Source organism: Agrilus planipennis, unplaced genomic scaffold (assembly GCF_000699045.2).
Source record: "Agrilus planipennis isolate EAB-ADULT unplaced genomic scaffold, Apla_2.0 scaffold161, whole genome shotgun sequence".
Classification (NCBI taxonomy): Eukaryota; Metazoa; Arthropoda; class Insecta; order Coleoptera; family Buprestidae; genus Agrilus; species Agrilus planipennis.
The window spans coordinates 604,828-624,711 of NW_020438889.1; the positions used below are offsets into that span (position 1 = coordinate 604,828).

Below are 19,884 nucleotides of genomic sequence, written 5' to 3' on the forward strand. Positions count from 1 at the left end.
GTAATTGGATGCTAATTTCATAATTCCGGTAGCTCTCGCTTTGAATATTTAAAACTTTTTAATGAGGAAGCATTATAATAGATGAGACTTTCCTGCAGAATACGAAAATTGACCCGAATATACTTTCTTAGAGATTCTTAATTAAAAAGAACTATATTGAACACTAATAAATCTGAAATTAGTAACCAATTTTTACAGATAGTACCTGTCACACCACCGTAAGGTCAAAAGGCTGGTTTGTAAACAGTAATTTAATCTGGGTCTTTATCTACCCCTCTTTACTCCTATTTATGCTTCTAATAATAAGATCCCACGGGTGTTAGTCAGTTGCACGTCGCAGTCAATTTACTACCTACTGTGATCCAAATGACCGTAGAAGTGATAGGCCTGTTGCTAATGGTCAAGTTACATTTTTTAGTTTGATCTTTGAAAGCAAAAGAGATTTGATTTACATATACGTAGGTATTAAAACAAGGGACTGAGGTGACCCATTTTTTCCCGAAAAAAAAACATTTTTGGCAATCTAAAAATGAAATGTAAATTTCTTTTGGTGGTTTTCGGGGAATACTAAATATTAGCGTATATGGCAGTAAATAGCATAATTTTTATCAATGTAAGCGAATCCATTCCTTTGAGTACCTCCATCAAAGAGTGGCATAGTCAATAATAAGAAAAATACTGCTACCAGCAATTAGATTGATCGTTGTTCTTTTGGAACTGGCTACGGCGTGCTGATGAGATGGAGGAATCGCGATCCACGTGTGAAGGTATCGACAGATCAGTAAAATTTCCCATCACATACATTGCTACGTCCTGCGTTCAGTTTGGTAAGTGGATATCCTTAACTGTAAAAGGACCTTGTTAAATACCACCACCGCCTATAATTATCCATACACAACGTTATTATAAAACGATAGTAACAGAAAATAACGGAAGTGCATGGACCTGTGCCCTGTGATTCGTTTATCAGTCGCCTTTATTTAAATTTTATTTAGGCGAATGAAATAAACGTTATTCAAGTACCAAAACATGGAAAATCAGTCCGAGTTCGAGACCTCCTTTCAGACCTAACCGTATCTTGAACGTCTAATTGGTTAATAACAATTTAGCAGGAACAAAAAATTATGATGAAAAAAAACTAGAATGTCCAAAATTAGTTCGTAGCGTATCAACCACTATGCCGTGTTACGATTCCTTTGACTAAAGCGAAAACAATTATTCTAATAATTTTCGAAGCGAAAATACCGAATGACATTTTCATTGAGTTCAAGTCTCGGACAACAATTATTCGGTTATACATATGTGTGTATATACATATAGAAGATCGTATCGTTTATATCGTAAAAGAAATGAGCGTACCAAAGTACCTATACCAACTATGTATAATCCTATCGAAAAATAATACTCCGCTTTAACATGTAAATGGGATTATACTTCAATAACTGTGCCTCACCTTATCTGACGCCGTGTCATATTAATTACTGGCGAAGGCAAAAAATTAACGTCCGTTCGTTATTCCTAATATTTCAATGCATTTTAAATTTGACCGTACATAAATACATACTTACAAATATACATGCAACATGTTCAGAGAGCGTCGACCCAACTTACTATGCATGATTATCTCAAGATCGCTGATGACGTACTTACGTAGCCCGCAGTTTAGCATTGATTAAATTTTTTTCAATAATGTCAATCCGTTCTTTGCCACAGATATCTGAAAAACGCACTATACAGGGTGATAAAAGCATATAATATCATCGTCTCATATTCGCAATCGTTAAATGGAAAATACTAGCATGCTGTGAAGGCAGTGGCGTAGAGTGAATTTCGGCAATCCGGGGCGATCTTTTGTTTAAATTTGTCGAAATTAAAGAGTGAAAAGATGTACAAAGAACTTATATTTTCAATTTAGTGGCGTTTATTATTAGCGAAAATCTAAAATGTATGAGCTTATTTATAAACTAGCTTTCCTTATATACTTAAATAGATATATTCATACGTTGAGTACTATTTATATTTGATTAAAATCGAAAACTTTCAAGATCAATACAATAGCAAATAAATGTTCAATCAATACAAAATAATAAATAAATATTTTTCAAGAAATTACGATTTTTATTTTTCGGATCCATTAGAAAAACGTCCCTATGACTACCCGATAGGTATTCGCCAAATGCCCAACTGCAAGAAATCAAACCTTTATGCGCAATAATTTTACAAAACATTTATTCTTATGACATATGTTTTAATCATGTACGAGTGGGTCGTGCGACTGATGGTCCGTACTCTTTTTTAATGATCGTAAAGTGTGGTGACATTTAATGTAATATATTGTATTTGTGAACCTGCAACCTACGCAAACACTGTTGCTATTATATAGATTTTTTCCTTTTCTTGTACTACGAAATTTTCCTTTATGTCATGTTTGTAAATTCTAGATCAAGGGAAAACATCCTACTCGTTTTTATAATCAGTCTAACGGACAACAAAATGATCCTATTAAACGGGTTCCTTTAACTTCAAGTGATAGATATTTTACTATTATAGGGAGATCTACTATAGGTACACAACGATCTAGCACCACATTTTAAGGGTAAAAGCATGATACCTATCATTATTAGCAGAATACCATGGTATACGATCATCATCATAAGGCCGTCAATGCTAAGACTGTTTGGACAGGCACCTCCACTCTTTCCTATCCTGACCTAATCTTTGCATTTCCCTAAAATTAGAACATCCCACATTCTTATCTATTTGCGAACAGTAATCTAATCTAAGTCTACCTCTACCCCTCCTAACTTTTGTTTCTGCCTCCAATATACCTAGACCTTCATGCCTGAGAAGGTGTCCTACCAACTTATCTCGTCTTGCATACCAGTATTTTTGTTTTACTATTATTTATTTTCATACAATACTGTTTTGTCAAAACCGATTCCAATTCTATAATATTTAAAGCTATCTCTAACTTCTCCTTGTTAGATGCTAATACTGCTATATCTTCTGCAAATCTAAGCATACTAATCTTTTGCCCCTCTATATCTATCCCTACGGTCGTACTGTCTTTAGTGATGCTGATTGCATCTTCGATGCAGTAGTGTGACAGTGTGCAACCCTAACTCTCTTCCTAATATTTACTTCTCTACATTGCAGTCTCAGCTCTATAACTGCCTGTTGCTCTTTATACAAACACAAGTATCACTCTTCTGTATTTGTAACTCATCCCTTCATTTTTATGTATATCTAACATCTTGTCCAATTTAACATTGTCAAATGTTTCTTTTAAATCTACAAATCCTATGTACGCGCTCTATTTTTCTACCGTTTTTATAAAGTACATTGAATTTATTCTGTGGTAGTACGTACCTATTGCTTTTTTTAGACAAACTAATGAATTACGTACAGTTGAAAGTAAGAAGCTGCTTTTTAAATCTTCAATGGATTTACTGTAACTTGTAAGAGTTTCCATTAAAATTTTATTTAAATGAGAAAATTGCTTACGATTTATAACCACATGGGTACCACTTCTCGTACAAAACGCGAGGCAAGTATTAAAACATGTTTCATCGTTCCTTTCATCAAATTATTATTACCGTATACATATATCATTCATTTATTGAACATGATAGTCCTTGTAAAATAAGCATTCTATCATGTAGGCTGTATATCACTTTAAGCTGAATATAAATAGCTGTATTATATAAAACCTATACAAAAAATACACTTCTTTCACATTTGCTGTAACTTTTAACAATAATAATCAAAAATTTTGCATGCGTACATGTAATGTAGTTAGTATACATACGTATTTACATATAAGAAGAAAAAGTGTCTTTAAGTCTTTTAGTTTTGTTGAAATCTCTATTCAAAACCATTCAAGCCACTATATCCTTTAAACATTATTAAAGACGTGGTCAATGACTCTGAAAAGATAATTCTCTTCAGTCCCAGGTACCTATACCAATCAGCAGCAGAAAATGTATTTTTACATAAAAAACTATTTCCAAAATTAGTTTCAGAAACTAAACGTAGCTGAACTGTTTGTAAAATGATGCTTCAAGCACTGTGATAGTATGAAAAGTAGTCGAGTAACAATAAATTAAAAACGTCGTCAAATTTGCATACCTTTAAAGAGAAAACTTTTAAAATATTTAGGAACCTCCCGAAATTGGAATTAAAGACTCAAAAATTGAAAGAATTTTTTCTTCGATACGTTCAACGTTTTGTCGACTCGCGTAAACGAAAACTTCAGGAGCTTTTCTTCGTAAGGTCGTCGGTTAGTCGTTGAGGATTAAAAGCTCTGTTTGAAAAATCACATTTGTGAATTCTTGAATCAATTTGTGATCTACAACGAAATTCTGTAAAGGGCATAGAAAACCGAAAACATTGTTAGTTCGCCACCTGATACGAAGTACCCCAATAGACACACATAACAAAAATGTACCTATCGGTACTTTACTTGTTTTGACTATAAAAAGCACCTAAATAAAACTCCATTTTATTCCCAAACAAACGGTTAATTTAGAAATTCGAAAAAGGTTGTTAAAGGGATATGTTTGGAGCGCGGCCCTGTACGGGTGTGAAACATGGACAGTAGGCGCGGGGGAAAAGAAAAGGTTAGAAGCGTTCAAAATGAGGTGTCACAAGCGAATGATGAGGATACCGAGGATAGGGAAACTCAGAAATGAAGAGGTATTAGTAGGAATAGGAGAACAGAGGACTCTATGGAAGTCTATAAGAAATAGGAGAGATAGGTTTATAGGACACTTTGTCAGGCACGAAGGTCTAGTCAGAGACATATTAGAGGAAGAAAAGGGAGTTAGGAGGGGTAAAGGTAGACCTAGATTAGATTACTGTTAAAAAATAGTTAAGAATGTGGGTTGTTCTAGTTTTGGGGAAATGCGAAGATTCGCTCAGGATAAGAAAAACCAGTCTTAGGGTTGACGACCTTATGATGATGACTCCCAAACAATACTTGCAATCTTTTTATGAATTTAATTTTTAACCTCTCCTCATCTACCCACATATACCTGCATATATTTTAAAATATTAAATAAGCTCTAACATCAGTAGCTGTTTTTGCAAACCTACTTTAATTAATTCTGTGCATCGCGTTTCCATCTTTTTTACGTTTCCAGTTCAATAAGCAAATTTAACGGTTTATAAACACTTAATTTGTCGCTACATGTACATGTACCGAGTTTTATGTTTATTTTAAATAATTATTTGCATGAATACTTTGTCGTAAAGTTTTTAAAGAAGTGTCCTTCGTACGGAATATTAAGTAGTTTATTTGAACGTAAAGAGCTTCAATTGAGAATTTACCATTCGCAAATTCGACCTTGTACAAACGTTAAGTAATGTAGCAAGTGCTCCCATGCTTAATAACGAAGAGTACAGACGTTAATAGAATCGTCTGAATATTGTATTTAAGTAGGTCTTTATTATTCGATACATAAATCTTAAATTCATCAATGTTTAAACGAACGAACGCATAATGTGTTTGTTGGTTTGTAGGTAACATTTTACGCAAGCTTCGCAACACTTGTAGAGATACGACTTCCCAGGTGACAAATATAAGAACTGCTTCTGCTCAGCTATATTTTAGGAGAAAGTATCTTCCTAAAATTAATTATCCATCGTTAAGTTTGATTACGTTCATGAATAATTTTTACTTCAATGCGAAAAAAACACGAAGCATTGGTAATTGATAAGTGGAGTGTTTACCTAGATTCTTGACGATGTTGAAACACGTTCGCAAACGTCTGCATTGTGAATAAATTAAAGCCTTTTTCTACTTACATAGAACCTTTAGAATTTGGGAATTATAATTATTAGATCTATGAATTCATACTGATTAGTTCTTATTGCGTGCTGTTAAGAATAAAATATGCATTGGTAATATATAAGAGAAACCTGTCAAATTTAAATACACTTAATTAGTCCTTACAGTTTCACTCATTGCAGAAAACAAAAATTAATTTTTGCAACTATGTTTGCTATAATGAGAAACCTAAACAACGTTTCGGCTGTTATATAGGGTGTTTCTGAAAAAATTAGCAAGCATTAGGGTGTATTAACCACATGCAGTAGGGAGTAAAGTAGCGTGATTAAAGGACTAAGAAAACCAGACGAAGTTGCAATCTGAAGCCGGCCCTGTGCGTGAATTGGCAACGCATAGCGAAATAGCAATTGCAACAACTAAGCAACTGCATGGATGAAACATGTAAAAAGTGACGGTTGTGAAAAGACTAGTAAAATAAATATTAACAGCTTATTACAACGCAACTACACTTTATAATCCTTAGAAACCCATTGCTATAACAAATAATAAAATAACCACTTTGTTCATCACTGATAGTATGTAGTACTACTTAATGTACACATCGATATGATATTAAAAACACAAAAAAAAAAATTCTGATTGATCAAAATTGGTAATTTCTTGATGATAATAACGAAAATGTTTTGAAGCTTATCAGTTAGAAAAAAAAAATTACGTGATTATATGAATTAACGTTGAATTTACTCATAAGTCTACATAAACCGATAAATTCCCATTCGCAAGCTGACGGTGGTTAGTTTTACACAACTCATTAAATAAGTTGATTCTGATGGGTTGTAGAGGTGGTACCTGGTCGAAACAATAATTTGCGGGCTCTACACGTACTTCGTACGTAGGTAAGAGAAATAACACAAAAGACTAAAAAAATTGAAACGTTGACTGGGGCCCATAATTCATTACTATTGTTGGTAGATCTGCAATTCCCAGGTTCATTCGAACGAAGGGATGAGGAGGAGGGTTGATGGGGGAGGACGGGAATGTTGTTAAAAGCGAGAAGGCGACCTGCGGCAGGTAAATTGTTAAGTGACGCATTGCAGCAGAGTAAACTCGTCGTCGTATCCACTGGTGTCATGATTGCTTCGAAGTAGGTTGGTTAGATTATCATAATATCTCGCACCACCACCGCTGTAATGCAGGTAAAAATTTCAATCTGTCATACATCTTCAACCAGTGGCGTGCAATGACTAAAAACACAATGAAAACCAAAAAGGATTGCCGTGTCTTAAATTTCTTTCTTCAGAGTCATTATCTTTTACTTTTCTAATAATAAAATAATTCTCTATGAAAAGATAGCTGATATTTTAATTTTTCTGTAAATATTTACAGAAAATTGTTTCATTTCATTAAAGTATAACTAAATAACAGTCATCTCTTATTACCATAACACTTTTTCGAAAAAAGGACACGTTTCGTGATAACGCTCACAAGCAAGAGTGACCATTCTTCAAGAAAATATTGTGGTAATTAAGGGTGTGTTTATTTAAGTTACTTACCTTTTACAGTTTTCATTTTTAATCTTCCTCAAATTGTCTCATTGAAATGAAACATTTATTAATACCTATTTCATATCTTTTTAGTTTCTATTCGTTTTGTTAAATTACTTTAGTTTTTTGATATGGGAAGAATTAATTTTCAAATTACAATATTGAATGGGGTTATACTTACAAAATTGTTTAAATAAATAATGAAACTGCCTTCTTATCAGAAGAAATTTATTTTTAAAACGTATGTTTCAACTAGTACGAAAAGATCTTTAATTTTTCTTTGAGCCCACAAAACAGACCGCGGGCAGATTCAGTACCTCATACGATTAATTTAGCAATATTCAGTTTAAGAGCTTAGTTAATTGTAAAATTGGCCATTCAATTAATTAACTTCATTACAGGTAATAAACGTATCTATCTGTGAATTAGGTCAAAACGGTTGTTGTTGATTTGCATTCGTTAAGGGCATGTAACTTCAAGAAACACCAAGCAAAGTTCACGTATCTACCTACACATATATTGTCGATCAGTTTATATGTCCGATTTGGTTCTAAAAAACGGATAATTTATTTATTTATAATTAATGCTAATTAGTTATAAATATTTATGATTATTTATTTAAAAAGTTTCGATGAAACGCCACTGAACTATTGTATTATATGCATCGTCTAACTACAGGTAAAGTTCCGTGATCTTCGTGCACCTGCTTGGTTGCGTAAGCTAAAACCCACCCCCGAGCTGCGACCCTTCTGCCGATGCCACTTCGATTGTTCGCAAACGCTCATTCCCTATAAAAATGTTTCAGTTGCCACTAAAATAATAATAATAATAATCGAAAGAATGAAACGAAATATTTTTTTATTCATGACCTGCTAAGATGTTAAACGCATTTCTTGGAATTTTCAACAGTAAAACGACATGCTACGATACAGGCAGGTACCTTTACCTGACACACTTGTCGGTTCTCCAGCAAAAACGTCAATTCATTATTAATCTATCGAAAAGAACGATCCCCTTTTAGAAACATATACGTGGATACGTTAAAACTGAAACTGATAAAATCAGAAACCTGTGAAATCGTTCTTCTTGCGCACAGGTAACCACAAAACAAAGGAATTAGAGTTAAGCCAGCATTAATTACCGCAAGGGAACAGGCATGTAAGGAATTTCTTAATTGCTCTTTACAATAAATACTTAAGCACATATGGTATTTCACGTTCGTTAAACTTATTTTCACGGAGCCCAAAATATACACTTATTAATTATCTGATACTTAAATAACTTATTTTCAATTGATTAATTATATCAAAGAGTATTAAAACCAATTTTCAAGTAAATTTGACCGCAACCAAAAATTTTCTATACAAAGTTTACTACCCATTTTCAACCCTTTCGGGATTTTACTTCGAAATATCTGTCCTTATTCCTTACATACATCAAAAGGAGACCTCTGTGCAACATTTTACCTATCTGGGTCTAGTGGTTTAGCCTAGGCGCTGATGATTCTCAGTGAGTTAGTGAACCAGAACTAGTATACATATGTAAATTGTAAGTTTGCCTACCTAATTTATGCACAATATGTAAAATCTTTTGGGTTAAGGTAGTACATATCATGATTTTCAGCAGTACGTTCTGTTACCATTCGAATAACTTTTTCTCATCAAGAGAAAAAAGCGGGAAATGTGCAATATTCCCCAAGTACTACTGAAAGCGTTAGATTAAATTGTTAATACACATCTTTGCACCTATTAAAATCACCTTTATTAATTATGAGGCTCTAACAGAATATATAAGATCTAATAACATGCCAAAAGGGTACAGTTTCAAAATCTTATAGAGCTGTTTTCATTGAATTGTATAGTAATACCCAAAAACAGGGCAATGCTTTTTTGTATAATTATGTTTAAAAGTACATTTACATCAATTACAAAAGTAAGTACATTAGTTTTTGAAGAATTTGTGTATCTACGGAGCGTACTGATAAAGACGGATAGTTGTTATTGTCCCATTGATATTCCAAGATGATTTTTAATCAGTTTAAGCTTAAGAGACACTTCTTTCAACTGTTGCAGTTTTAAAATAAGGAAGTATTCTGCTATTACTTCCAGAATACTGGAGGCAAGGTTACTGAATTTTACCGTCAATAATTCTGTACGTTTCCAAACGAAATTAATTTTCCGAATATCAGAAATTAAAGAGGTTTTTAAATCTATTAATATTCATACGTCTTCATTGTATTTACTGTTTTCCAACTTGCTTTTCGTTTTTTAGCAATTTCCCGTTAGAACCCCTCTAGTTCGTAGGTTACACATTCCTAATAAAAGTTTAGAAGTTGTAAGTTTTTTTGTGGTATGCATAGTATAATAAAATGCCTATTGATTTATTTTTTGTGAATATACGCCCACATCGAAGTAAAGTTTAGTTGATTATTTGATTTATCAGTGCCTACAGAACATTTCGTTTCCAAATTTATAAAGAGGAAGTGCTTAATTGATTAATACATGAAGTTATTGTCCGAAATCGCAATAATGCGTCTAATTTTTTTTATCAAAGTACATTTACATAAATAGCAAAGTTGTTGGCTTCTAAATCACTGAAAAAGTTTTGCTTATCTCTCTAACATACAAACGTTAGTCAACTGTTAAAGCAAGCCTTATCAGTGTACCATGTTTAAATTCATACTGTCAAAATTGTTGTATATTATACTAATCAATACTATAAAAAGTGAATTATTTCGCTCAGTATGTTTTACAATTTACAATAGTTCGGTTATCGCAATTAAAGGTAGGTATATCAGAAACAGTATAGAAACGAAAGTTGTTTGTTACTGAATTATTTTATACATAAAATAAGAATTGATATTTGTCTTGTACAGTAATGAATACTATTTTTCCAATTTTCAGGGGTATGTAGTATCAAATTAAAACAAAAGTATACGTTTCTATTTGGACTTGTTTGGTCACATACAGAAATTCTGAAGTGACACCAAGCATAGATATTAATGAAACTGCCTTCTTATCAGAAGAAATTTATTTTTAAAACGTATGTTTCAACTAGTACGAAAAGATCTTTAATTTTTCTTTGAGCCCACAAAACAGACCGCGGGCAGATTCAGTACCTCATACGATTAATTTAGCAATATTCAGTTTAAGAGCTTAGTTAATTGTAAAATTGGCCATTCAATTAATTAACTTCATTACAGGTAATAAACGTATCTATCTGTGAATTAGGTCAAAACGGTTGTTGTTGATTTGCATTCGTTAAGGGCATGTAACTTCAAGAAACACCAAGCAAAGTTCACGTATCTACCTACACATATATTGTCGATCAGTTTATATGTCCGATTTGGTTCTAAAAAACGGATAATTTATTTATTTATAATTAATGCTAATTAGTTATAAATATTTATGATTATTTATTTAAAAAGTTTCGATGAAACGCCACTGAACTATTGTATTATATGCATCGTCTAACTACAGGTAAAGTTCCGTGATCTTCGTGCACCTGCTTGGTTGCGTAAGCTAAAACCCACCCCCGAGCTGCGACCCTTCTGCCGATGCCACTTCGATTGTTCGCAAACGCTCATTCCCTATAAAAATGTTTCAGTTGCCACTAAAATAATAATAATAATAATCGAAAGAATGAAACGAAATATTTTTTTATTCATGACCTGCTAAGATGTTAAACGCATTTCTTGGAATTTTCAACAGTAAAACGACATGCTACGATACAGGCAGGTACCTTTACCTGACACACTTGTCGGTTCTCCAGCAAAAACGTCAATTCATTATTAATCTATCGAAAAGAACGATCCCCTTTTAGAAACATATACGTGGATACGTTAAAACTGAAACTGATAAAATCAGAAACCTGTGAAATCGTTCTTCTTGCGCACAGGTAACCACAAAACAAAGGAATTAGAGTTAAGCCAGCATTAATTACCGCAAGGGAACAGGCATGTAAGGAATTTCTTAATTGCTCTTTACAATAAATACTTAAGCACATATGGTATTTCACGTTCGTTAAACTTATTTTCACGGAGCCCAAAATATACACTTATTAATTATCTGATACTTAAATAACTTATTTTCAATTGATTAATTATATCAAAGAGTATTAAAACCAATTTTCAAGTAAATTTGACCGCAACCAAAAATTTTCTATACAAAGTTTACTACCCATTTTCAACCCTTTCGGGATTTTACTTCGAAATATCTGTCCTTATTCCTTACATACATCAAAAGGAGACCTCTGTGCAACATTTTACCTATCTGGGTCTAGTGGTTTAGCCTAGGCGCTGATGATTCTCAGTGAGTTAGTGAACCAGAACTAGTATACATATGTAAATTGTAAGTTTGCCTACCTAATTTATGCACAATATGTAAAATCTTTTGGGTTAAGGTAGTACATATCATGATTTTCAGCAGTACGTTCTGTTACCATTCGAATAACTTTTTCTCATCAAGAGAAAAAAGCGGGAAATGTGCAATATTCCCCAAGTACTACTGAAAGCGTTAGATTAAATTGTTAATACACATCTTTGCACCTATTAAAATCACCTTTATTAATTATGAGGCTCTAACAGAATATATAAGATCTAATAACATGCCAAAAGGGTACAGTTTCAAAATCTTATAGAGCTGTTTTCATTGAATTGTATAGTAATACCCAAAAACAGGGCAATGCTTTTTTGTATAATTATGTTTAAAAGTACATTTACATCAATTACAAAAGTAAGTACATTAGTTTTTGAAGAATTTGTGTATCTACGGAGCGTACTGATAAAGACGGATAGTTGTTATTGTCCCATTGATATTCCAAGATGATTTTTAATCAGTTTAAGCTTAAGAGACACTTCTTTCAACTGTTGCAGTTTTAAAATAAGGAAGTATTCTGCTATTACTTCCAGAATACTGGAGGCAAGGTTACTGAATTTTACCGTCAATAATTCTGTACGTTTCCAAACGAAATTAATTTTCCGAATATCAGAAATTAAAGAGGTTTTTAAATCTATTAATATTCATACGTCTTCATTGTATTTACTGTTTTCCAACTTGCTTTTCGTTTTTTAGCAATTTCCCGTTAGAACCCCTCTAGTTCGTAGGTTACACATTCCTAATAAAAGTTTAGAAGTTGTAAGTTTTTTTGTGGTATGCATAGTATAATAAAATGCCTATTGATTTATTTTTTGTGAATATACGCCCACATCGAAGTAAAGTTTAGTTGATTATTTGATTTATCAGTGCCTACAGAACATTTCGTTTCCAAATTTATAAAGAGGAAGTGCTTAATTGATTAATACATGAAGTTATTGTCCGAAATCGCAATAATGCGTCTAATTTTTTTTATCAAAGTACATTTACATAAATAGCAAAGTTGTTGGCTTCTAAATCACTGAAAAAGTTTTGCTTATCTCTCTAACATACAAACGTTAGTCAACTGTTAAAGCAAGCCTTATCAGTGTACCATGTTTAAATTCATACTGTCAAAATTGTTGTATATTATACTAATCAATACTATAAAAAGTGAATTATTTCGCTCAGTATGTTTTACAATTTACAATAGTTCGGTTATCGCAATTAAAGGTAGGTATATCAGAAACAGTATAGAAACGAAAGTTGTTTGTTACTGAATTATTTTATACATAAAATAAGAATTGATATTTGTCTTGTACAGTAATGAATACTATTTTTCCAATTTTCAGGGGTATGTAGTATCAAATTAAAACAAAAGTATACGTTTCTATTTGGACTTGTTTGGTCACATACAGAAATTCTGAAGTGACACCAAGCATAGATATGGTCTTTTTTATATTGTAAAATTTTGATGCTTTATATAAGATAAAAAAGGATAAGCGGCTTATCATAGACTGAAAATGTTTTAAATTATGATTGTTATTAAACATTAAACTGAAATTAACTTTCTATGCTCTACATATTAATAAAATAATGTTTTTATTAATGTGAAAATTCATTTTCGATTTTTTATCCACTACAAACTTCCTCAGCAGCAACAAAAATATTTTTCCTCGTTAACCTGAGGAAGTTTGTAGTGGATGGAAAATCGACAGTACGAGACGCATCTGCAAAATTCCATTGAATTATTATAACATCTTCGTTCAAGTTTACGATTTACCAAATATAAACGATAAAATCGAAATGTGGAAACAGTTGTAACAAGATAAGCCTAATTTGTACTGTAGAGCTATCCTTTAGCAGCCTGAAACAAATATAAAACCTTGGCCTGGCAGAAAGTATTGCGATGAGTATTAATCGAGAACGTGGAAAATTTAAATAAAAAAGTAGTTGATAAAACAAAAACTCAAGAAAATATTTTTCATTGTAGTAAAGGGTTCCTCCCCCCTTCCCACCTTCCCGCGATCAATTGGCTAACGACATCCTTGTCTATATATGCAAGCAAGAGTGACCATTCTTCAAGAAAATATTGTGGTAATTAAGGGTGTGTTTATTTAAGTTACTTACCTTTTACAGTTTTCATTTTTAATCTTCCTCAAATTGTCTCATTGAAATGAAACATTTATTAATACCTATTTCATATCTTTTTAGTTTCTATTCGTTTTGTTAAATTACTTTAGTTTTTTGATATGGGAAGAATTAATTTTCAAATTACAATATTGAATGGGGTTATACTTACAAAATTGTTTAAATAAATAATGAAACTGCCTTCTTATCAGAAGAAATTTATTTTTAAAACGTATGTTTCAACTAGTACGAAAAGATCTTTAATTTTTCTTTGAGCCCACAAAACAGACCGCGGGCAGATTCAGTACCTCATACGATTAATTTAGCAATATTCAGTTTAAGAGCTTAGTTAATTGTAAAATTGGCCATTCAATTAATTAACTTCATTACAGGTAATAAACGTATCTATCTGTGAATTAGGTCAAAACGGTTGTTGTTGATTTGCATTCGTTAAGGGCATGTAACTTCANACGACTGAAATTAAAAAATATTATATTTCTTATTCTCCAAGATCCCCCTGTTCTATTTAACGGACATGTAAGGATGTACATAAGGTTTATCTAGTAAATTTGTGGTTTACTTTTACTTCATAATGGTCATAACAGTTATTGTAGATATGATAGTCTACTATTTAATTTACCTGTAGAAGAGTATCTTTTAAACATAAAAAAAAAATGTGCTGCGCTTTAGTTTTCAAGCTTTCTGGTTTTATTGAATCTACATACTAAACTTTAATTGCGATTTCGATGCTATATGACCTCATCAGCACGCAATAAGTAACCTCGATAAATCTTCTGCCAAACCGAAGATGCTCCAAATCAGAAAATTTACATTACAATATCGAATTAGCAATACGTCGCCATCGTCTACTGATATTTGCCTATATGGGTACATAATTTATAGCAAATTATACCAAAAACCAAGGAAGTTACTGAATATGCTCACAAAAATAGATCGTAAATTTGTAGTCAATTTTAACTAATAGAGACAGATCAGTAAAATTTCCCATCACATACATTGCTACGTCCTGCGTTCAGTTTGGTAAGTGGATATCCTTAACTGTAAAAGGACCTTGTTAAATACCACCACCGCCTATAATTATCCATACACAACGTTATTATAAAACGATAGTAACAGAAAATAACGGAAGTGCATGGACCTGTGCCCTGTGATTCGTTTATCAGTCGCCTTTATTTAAATTTTATTTAGGCGAATGAAATAAACGTTATTCAAGTACCAAAACATGGAAAATCAGTCCGAGTTCGAGACCTCCTTTCAGACCTAACCGTATCTTGAACGTCTAATTGGTTAATAACAATTTAGCAGGAACAAAAAATTATGNTTTGTGAATTGAACTTAAAGACTGTATATATGTTTACATTTTTATTCTTCATGACCGATATATCAGTATAATATATGCAAGTGTGTTGGGCGCCATCTTACATTTACATCAGCTGTTGGGAAATTAATCAGCTGACGCTGTTGACAAAAGATATGAATAATGGGTTTTGAAGAGCACTTTGATATAGCACAGCATTCCGGTTTGGATCAATCTCCTATCCTAATAACACCACATCAATTATCTAATTACAAACAGTAACCTACATTTTTGCTCTAATTAAAAAATTCCTGAAATCCTTTTTGCAAGGAACTCTTTTTATTGAGCTAATAATGGTGCAATAAATCGTATGGTGCGATTAAGCAGGCATTCGCTGTTATCTCACCTGCACACTAAGATGTGGGGATTGTGACCCCTTACTAACCGCGTTTATAGGGAATTGCCGTGATGTCATCTCCTTATCTAGGCCATTATGGGTAAATCCCTGTCACCCTCGTTGCATAACAGTGACACAGATATATTTGGTAGCATTTACGCGTATTGTCCTTCTACTAGTTTTCCACCAGCGGGAGAATTAGTGAAAACTATCATTATTGATAGTTCGGAACCACCTTACCGCAACGATGCACTTAATAAAATTGTTTCGAAATGTCGGTTCGCATTCGCGCTATAGAGAATTCTTGTTCGATGGATCCGCACGGCACTTTAGAATGTCAATCAAATCCTTTTTTATTGCAACAGTAAATGCAGAAGATTTGTTTAATTGTTAATGGTTGTCACCGAATCGTATGATAACGAACATCAAACACTATTGGAAACAAGGAGAAAGTTGGACGGGACAGTTGAAATTAGCACAGTAAACGTAATTGTAAAGCTCTAATTACACAGGTTCATTAATCCGAACAGTTAGTTCAAGGTGCTGGCATGTTCTCTTAAATATTCACATAAAACACCGCACTTAAAAAATGTCAATCAGTATGCCACCTGCGATTTCGGTTCGGTTCGGTTGTTTTCGTTTGCTGCTGCTTCTGGAAAACGGCGCCACGTCACAGGCGTCCGATTATCGATTTCCTGTGTTTTTCTTTCCGACGCTTTCCCTTCGTCCTTTGCGAGTGGAACGAGGACGGAAAAGCGGCCTGTGTTGCGCGAAAACGGCGACGTCAAAACTGCTGACCCTGTTTCGAAGGGGATGTTTTGATCCTTTACAACTCTTCAGATAAGTCACTTTATTTTTATGTCGAAAGAATTATTGCCGAATCTAGGCGCCACATAAACTTTCAAAGGAGGCAAATAAAGGCGCTGCGATATTTCGGGATTATTCCAAGCCAAAATTCTTCTGGGATCTGGTTTGTCATTGTTTACGACACAATAGTGAAACGATTAGTTTCCATACCCTCAAGGGGAGGAAGGGGACGAAGAGGATTGTTTGCGTTAACAGATGAAACAAAAGGAAATCGAGGAAAGGCTCATTTCACTGGGCCATTAAAATCTTGCAGAAACTGCTATTTCTTGATTACTTCTAGCTTTTACAATTATATAGTTTATTTTACCGAAAGTCTATAAAACGCACTGTTTAGTTATATCTGCGTAACAATTTGTTAATCTACCTTCTTATTTGCTCATTTCCTTCCATTAAATATCGTTTTTCAGTAATTTAGAACTTTTATCATTTACATTTTACGTATAAAAAATGTAAAAGTATTCTTATTATGTTTTGTGTTTTACATGTGACATGAAAACAGCAAGTAAAATTAAATAAGCTTGAAGTAAATATTAATTATAACGTTGTAAGCTACAGTATTCTGAAAAGTTACATGTAAAGGTGTGTTCACACCGAACGAGCGAAAGAGTGTTCGTTCCACATATTTCGCCAATCAAAAGTATAATACTAGTACAGGAATCTAATTCGTTGAGGATTTGTCTTGGATACGTATGAACCAGAATATTTTAATGACATATTTTATGTATTCTGGCAAGATTTTTTGTATTACATATATTTGTCGCATACAGAATTCAATAACTGTATTTTCCAACTCTGTCTTTGATGTTCTTGTAATTTCTTCTAATGTCATCTATCTATATGTTCTTTCCTGTTTCTTTTTTATGTTTGTAGTACAAAGATCATTCGTTGTCCTTTAGGAAATCCTTCCTATTTTTCATTCTTTTAGCAACTTTTAATTTCTAATTTATTTTTTATTACTATAGGTATTATTTCAAAATTTGATGTCTTTCATGAGTAGTTGGATTTATTTTGGTTTAGATTTATCCTGTGCATTTTCTGTTGCCACTTACTTCTTCTATCTCTAGATTTCCGGCTTCATAGAGCACCGTCTGATTTCTTACACTAGCATTTCAAAAAGAAACTCCCTTTTCCCAATTTTAATTACGCGGTACTCCACATTGTATCTTGGCATGCATTCGCTTTTCTTGCGAAATATTTAGCGTGTCCTTTATCGAATTATTTATCTGTTAGTTCTGAGGAGGTATATTGTATAAATATTGAAATATTATCCTTCCTGTGTATTAAAAGTAATTTGTTTTATTCTTCCTCTTACTCACCATCCCCTACTTTTCTACATTCACTAAATTTAATCCTTGTTCCGTTACACTTCTTTTTAATTTCTTTGTAATTTCTTATTATATGTTATTTCATCACAATAAACACCATGTAAATCCACTTTACCTGATGTTTTTCACACAAGGACAAGATTATTTGGAAGTATAAAGTGCGCGAAACAAAAAAATTGCAAAAAATTGTGTAAAGAATTAACAGACAGGGAAAATTACATACCAAAAAGTACCTAATAAAAAACACATGACGGTTTTTACTTCAAAAACATGGAAATATTTACTCTTAGAGAAAGAAATCAATGCTGGATTAAAGTCTATATAAAACATTTCCACTACCCTTTTTTTTAAATTTCTTTACTGTATCTATCAAAGTGAGAGTTTATCTGTAAATATAGCAGTTCCATTCATAGTTTTATTTCCGCAATTTTTTGAAAATTAAAAACACATTTCTACGTATTCAAAGTGGAGTCTAAAAGCGTGTTTTTTTTTATTCCTATAGTACTCCTGGGAAGATTAGCTCAGGATAGGAAGGAGTGGAGGTGCGTGTCCAACCAATCTTAGGACTGACGACCTTATGACGATAAACTAATTCACGAAGTACGTTTTTACATTTATAATTGTAAACTTGTAAACTTGTAAACTTGTAAACTTGTAAACTTGTAAACTTGTAAACTTGTAAACTTGTAAACTTGTAAACTTGTAAACTTGTAAACTTGTAAACTTGTAAACTTGTAAACTTGTAAACTTGTAAACTTGTAAACTTGTAAACTTGTAAACTTGTAAACTTGTAAACTTGTAAACTTGTAAACTTGTAAACTTGTAAACTTGTAAACTTGTAAACTTGTAAACTTGTAAACTTGTAAACTTGTAAACTTGTAAACTTGTAAACTTGTAAACTTGTAAACTTGTAAACTTGTAAACTTGTAAACTTGTAAACTTGTAAACTTGTAAACTTGTAAACTTGTAAACTTGTAAACTTGTAAACTTGTAAACTTGTAAACTTGTAAACTTGTAAACTTGTAAACTTGTAAACTTGTAAACTTGTAAACTTGTAAACTTGTAAACTTGTAAACTTGTAAACTTGTAAACTTGTAAACTTGTAAACTTGTAAACTTGTAAACTTGTAAACTTGTAAACTTGTAAACTTGTAAACTTGTAAACTTGTAAACTTGTAAACTTGTAAACTTGTAAACTTGTAAANTAGATAGTTTTCTTTTATTTTTATTTTGTCCAACGTTATTTAAGTAGTAGTTGTAATGGTTATTTAACAGAATAAATGGGTATAATGACCTCAAACTTATAAATGTGTGCACGGTAGCGGATTGTGTATTTATTTATACTTACTTGAAACACTAAAAGAACACCAACACAATCTATGCAACTACATACGTACAAACATTCACAAATAAACTTACATATGTATACTCACACATAGATATTTCACAAACATTAAAATTTATTGCCACTTGATACTCTAAAATGGCCGTATCTTCAAGAATACAGAATGCTCTGAATCCAATGGTATGTTTCCTGTAAATGATTTCAGGTAATAATAATGATAATCGGCATTTCTTGATACAACTTAAACCAACTTTGATGAATTGCAGTCATACCTTACGCCTATAAGTTCAGTTGTCATATACTTTAGTCTATTCTTAATGTATTTTTATATATCTATTCTGCTACATAGTATGATTAAAATTCAAACAGATATCCACAATTTGTAGAAATATTTAAGCAGCTATAGATTCCAAAAAAAAAAATCTTAAACGATAACTTAACACAAAATGTTTGCCATAAGCACCATCAGAATATCAGAAGTTTCTCTTTATATTGTTAAACTGCCTTAGACAAAAATATTTAGTCTCTCCCCAGTCTCTCAGAGTCTTTCAGCGTATCTGAGAGCATCTCTCACAGTCTTTCACAGTCTCTTAGTTATTGCCTAGGTGTTTTTATGGATCTCCAACAGTCTCTGTATGAGAGACTCGAACGATAAAATTGTTACTTTAGAGATTCGAGTCTCTCACAGAAAGACTGAATGAATAAAACTGAAAAATTGAGAGACTCGAGTCTCTCGTAGAAAGACTGGGATCTCTGAAATATGTTGAACTTTGAAAAATTTAACCATGTCTATCGAGGCACCACTTATTGAGAGATTCG

At 32.4% G+C, this 19,884-nt stretch overlaps 1 protein-coding gene across 1 annotated transcript in view; it reads right to left on the reverse strand.

The window, feature by feature from the left end:
* The window catches only part of LOC108737965 (voltage-dependent L-type calcium channel subunit beta-2), a 149,212-nt gene extending 133,118 nt beyond the window's left edge, over window positions 1–16,094 (reverse strand). Inside the window, exon 1 of the mRNA XM_025981828.1 lies at window positions 15,539–16,094. Within this exon, the coding sequence (XP_025837613.1) occupies window positions 15,539–15,607 (69 nt within the window). The 5' untranslated portion in view covers window positions 15,608–16,094. The remainder of the gene's footprint in view (window positions 1–15,538) is intronic.
* Window positions 16,095–19,884: the final 3,790 nt, after the last annotated feature.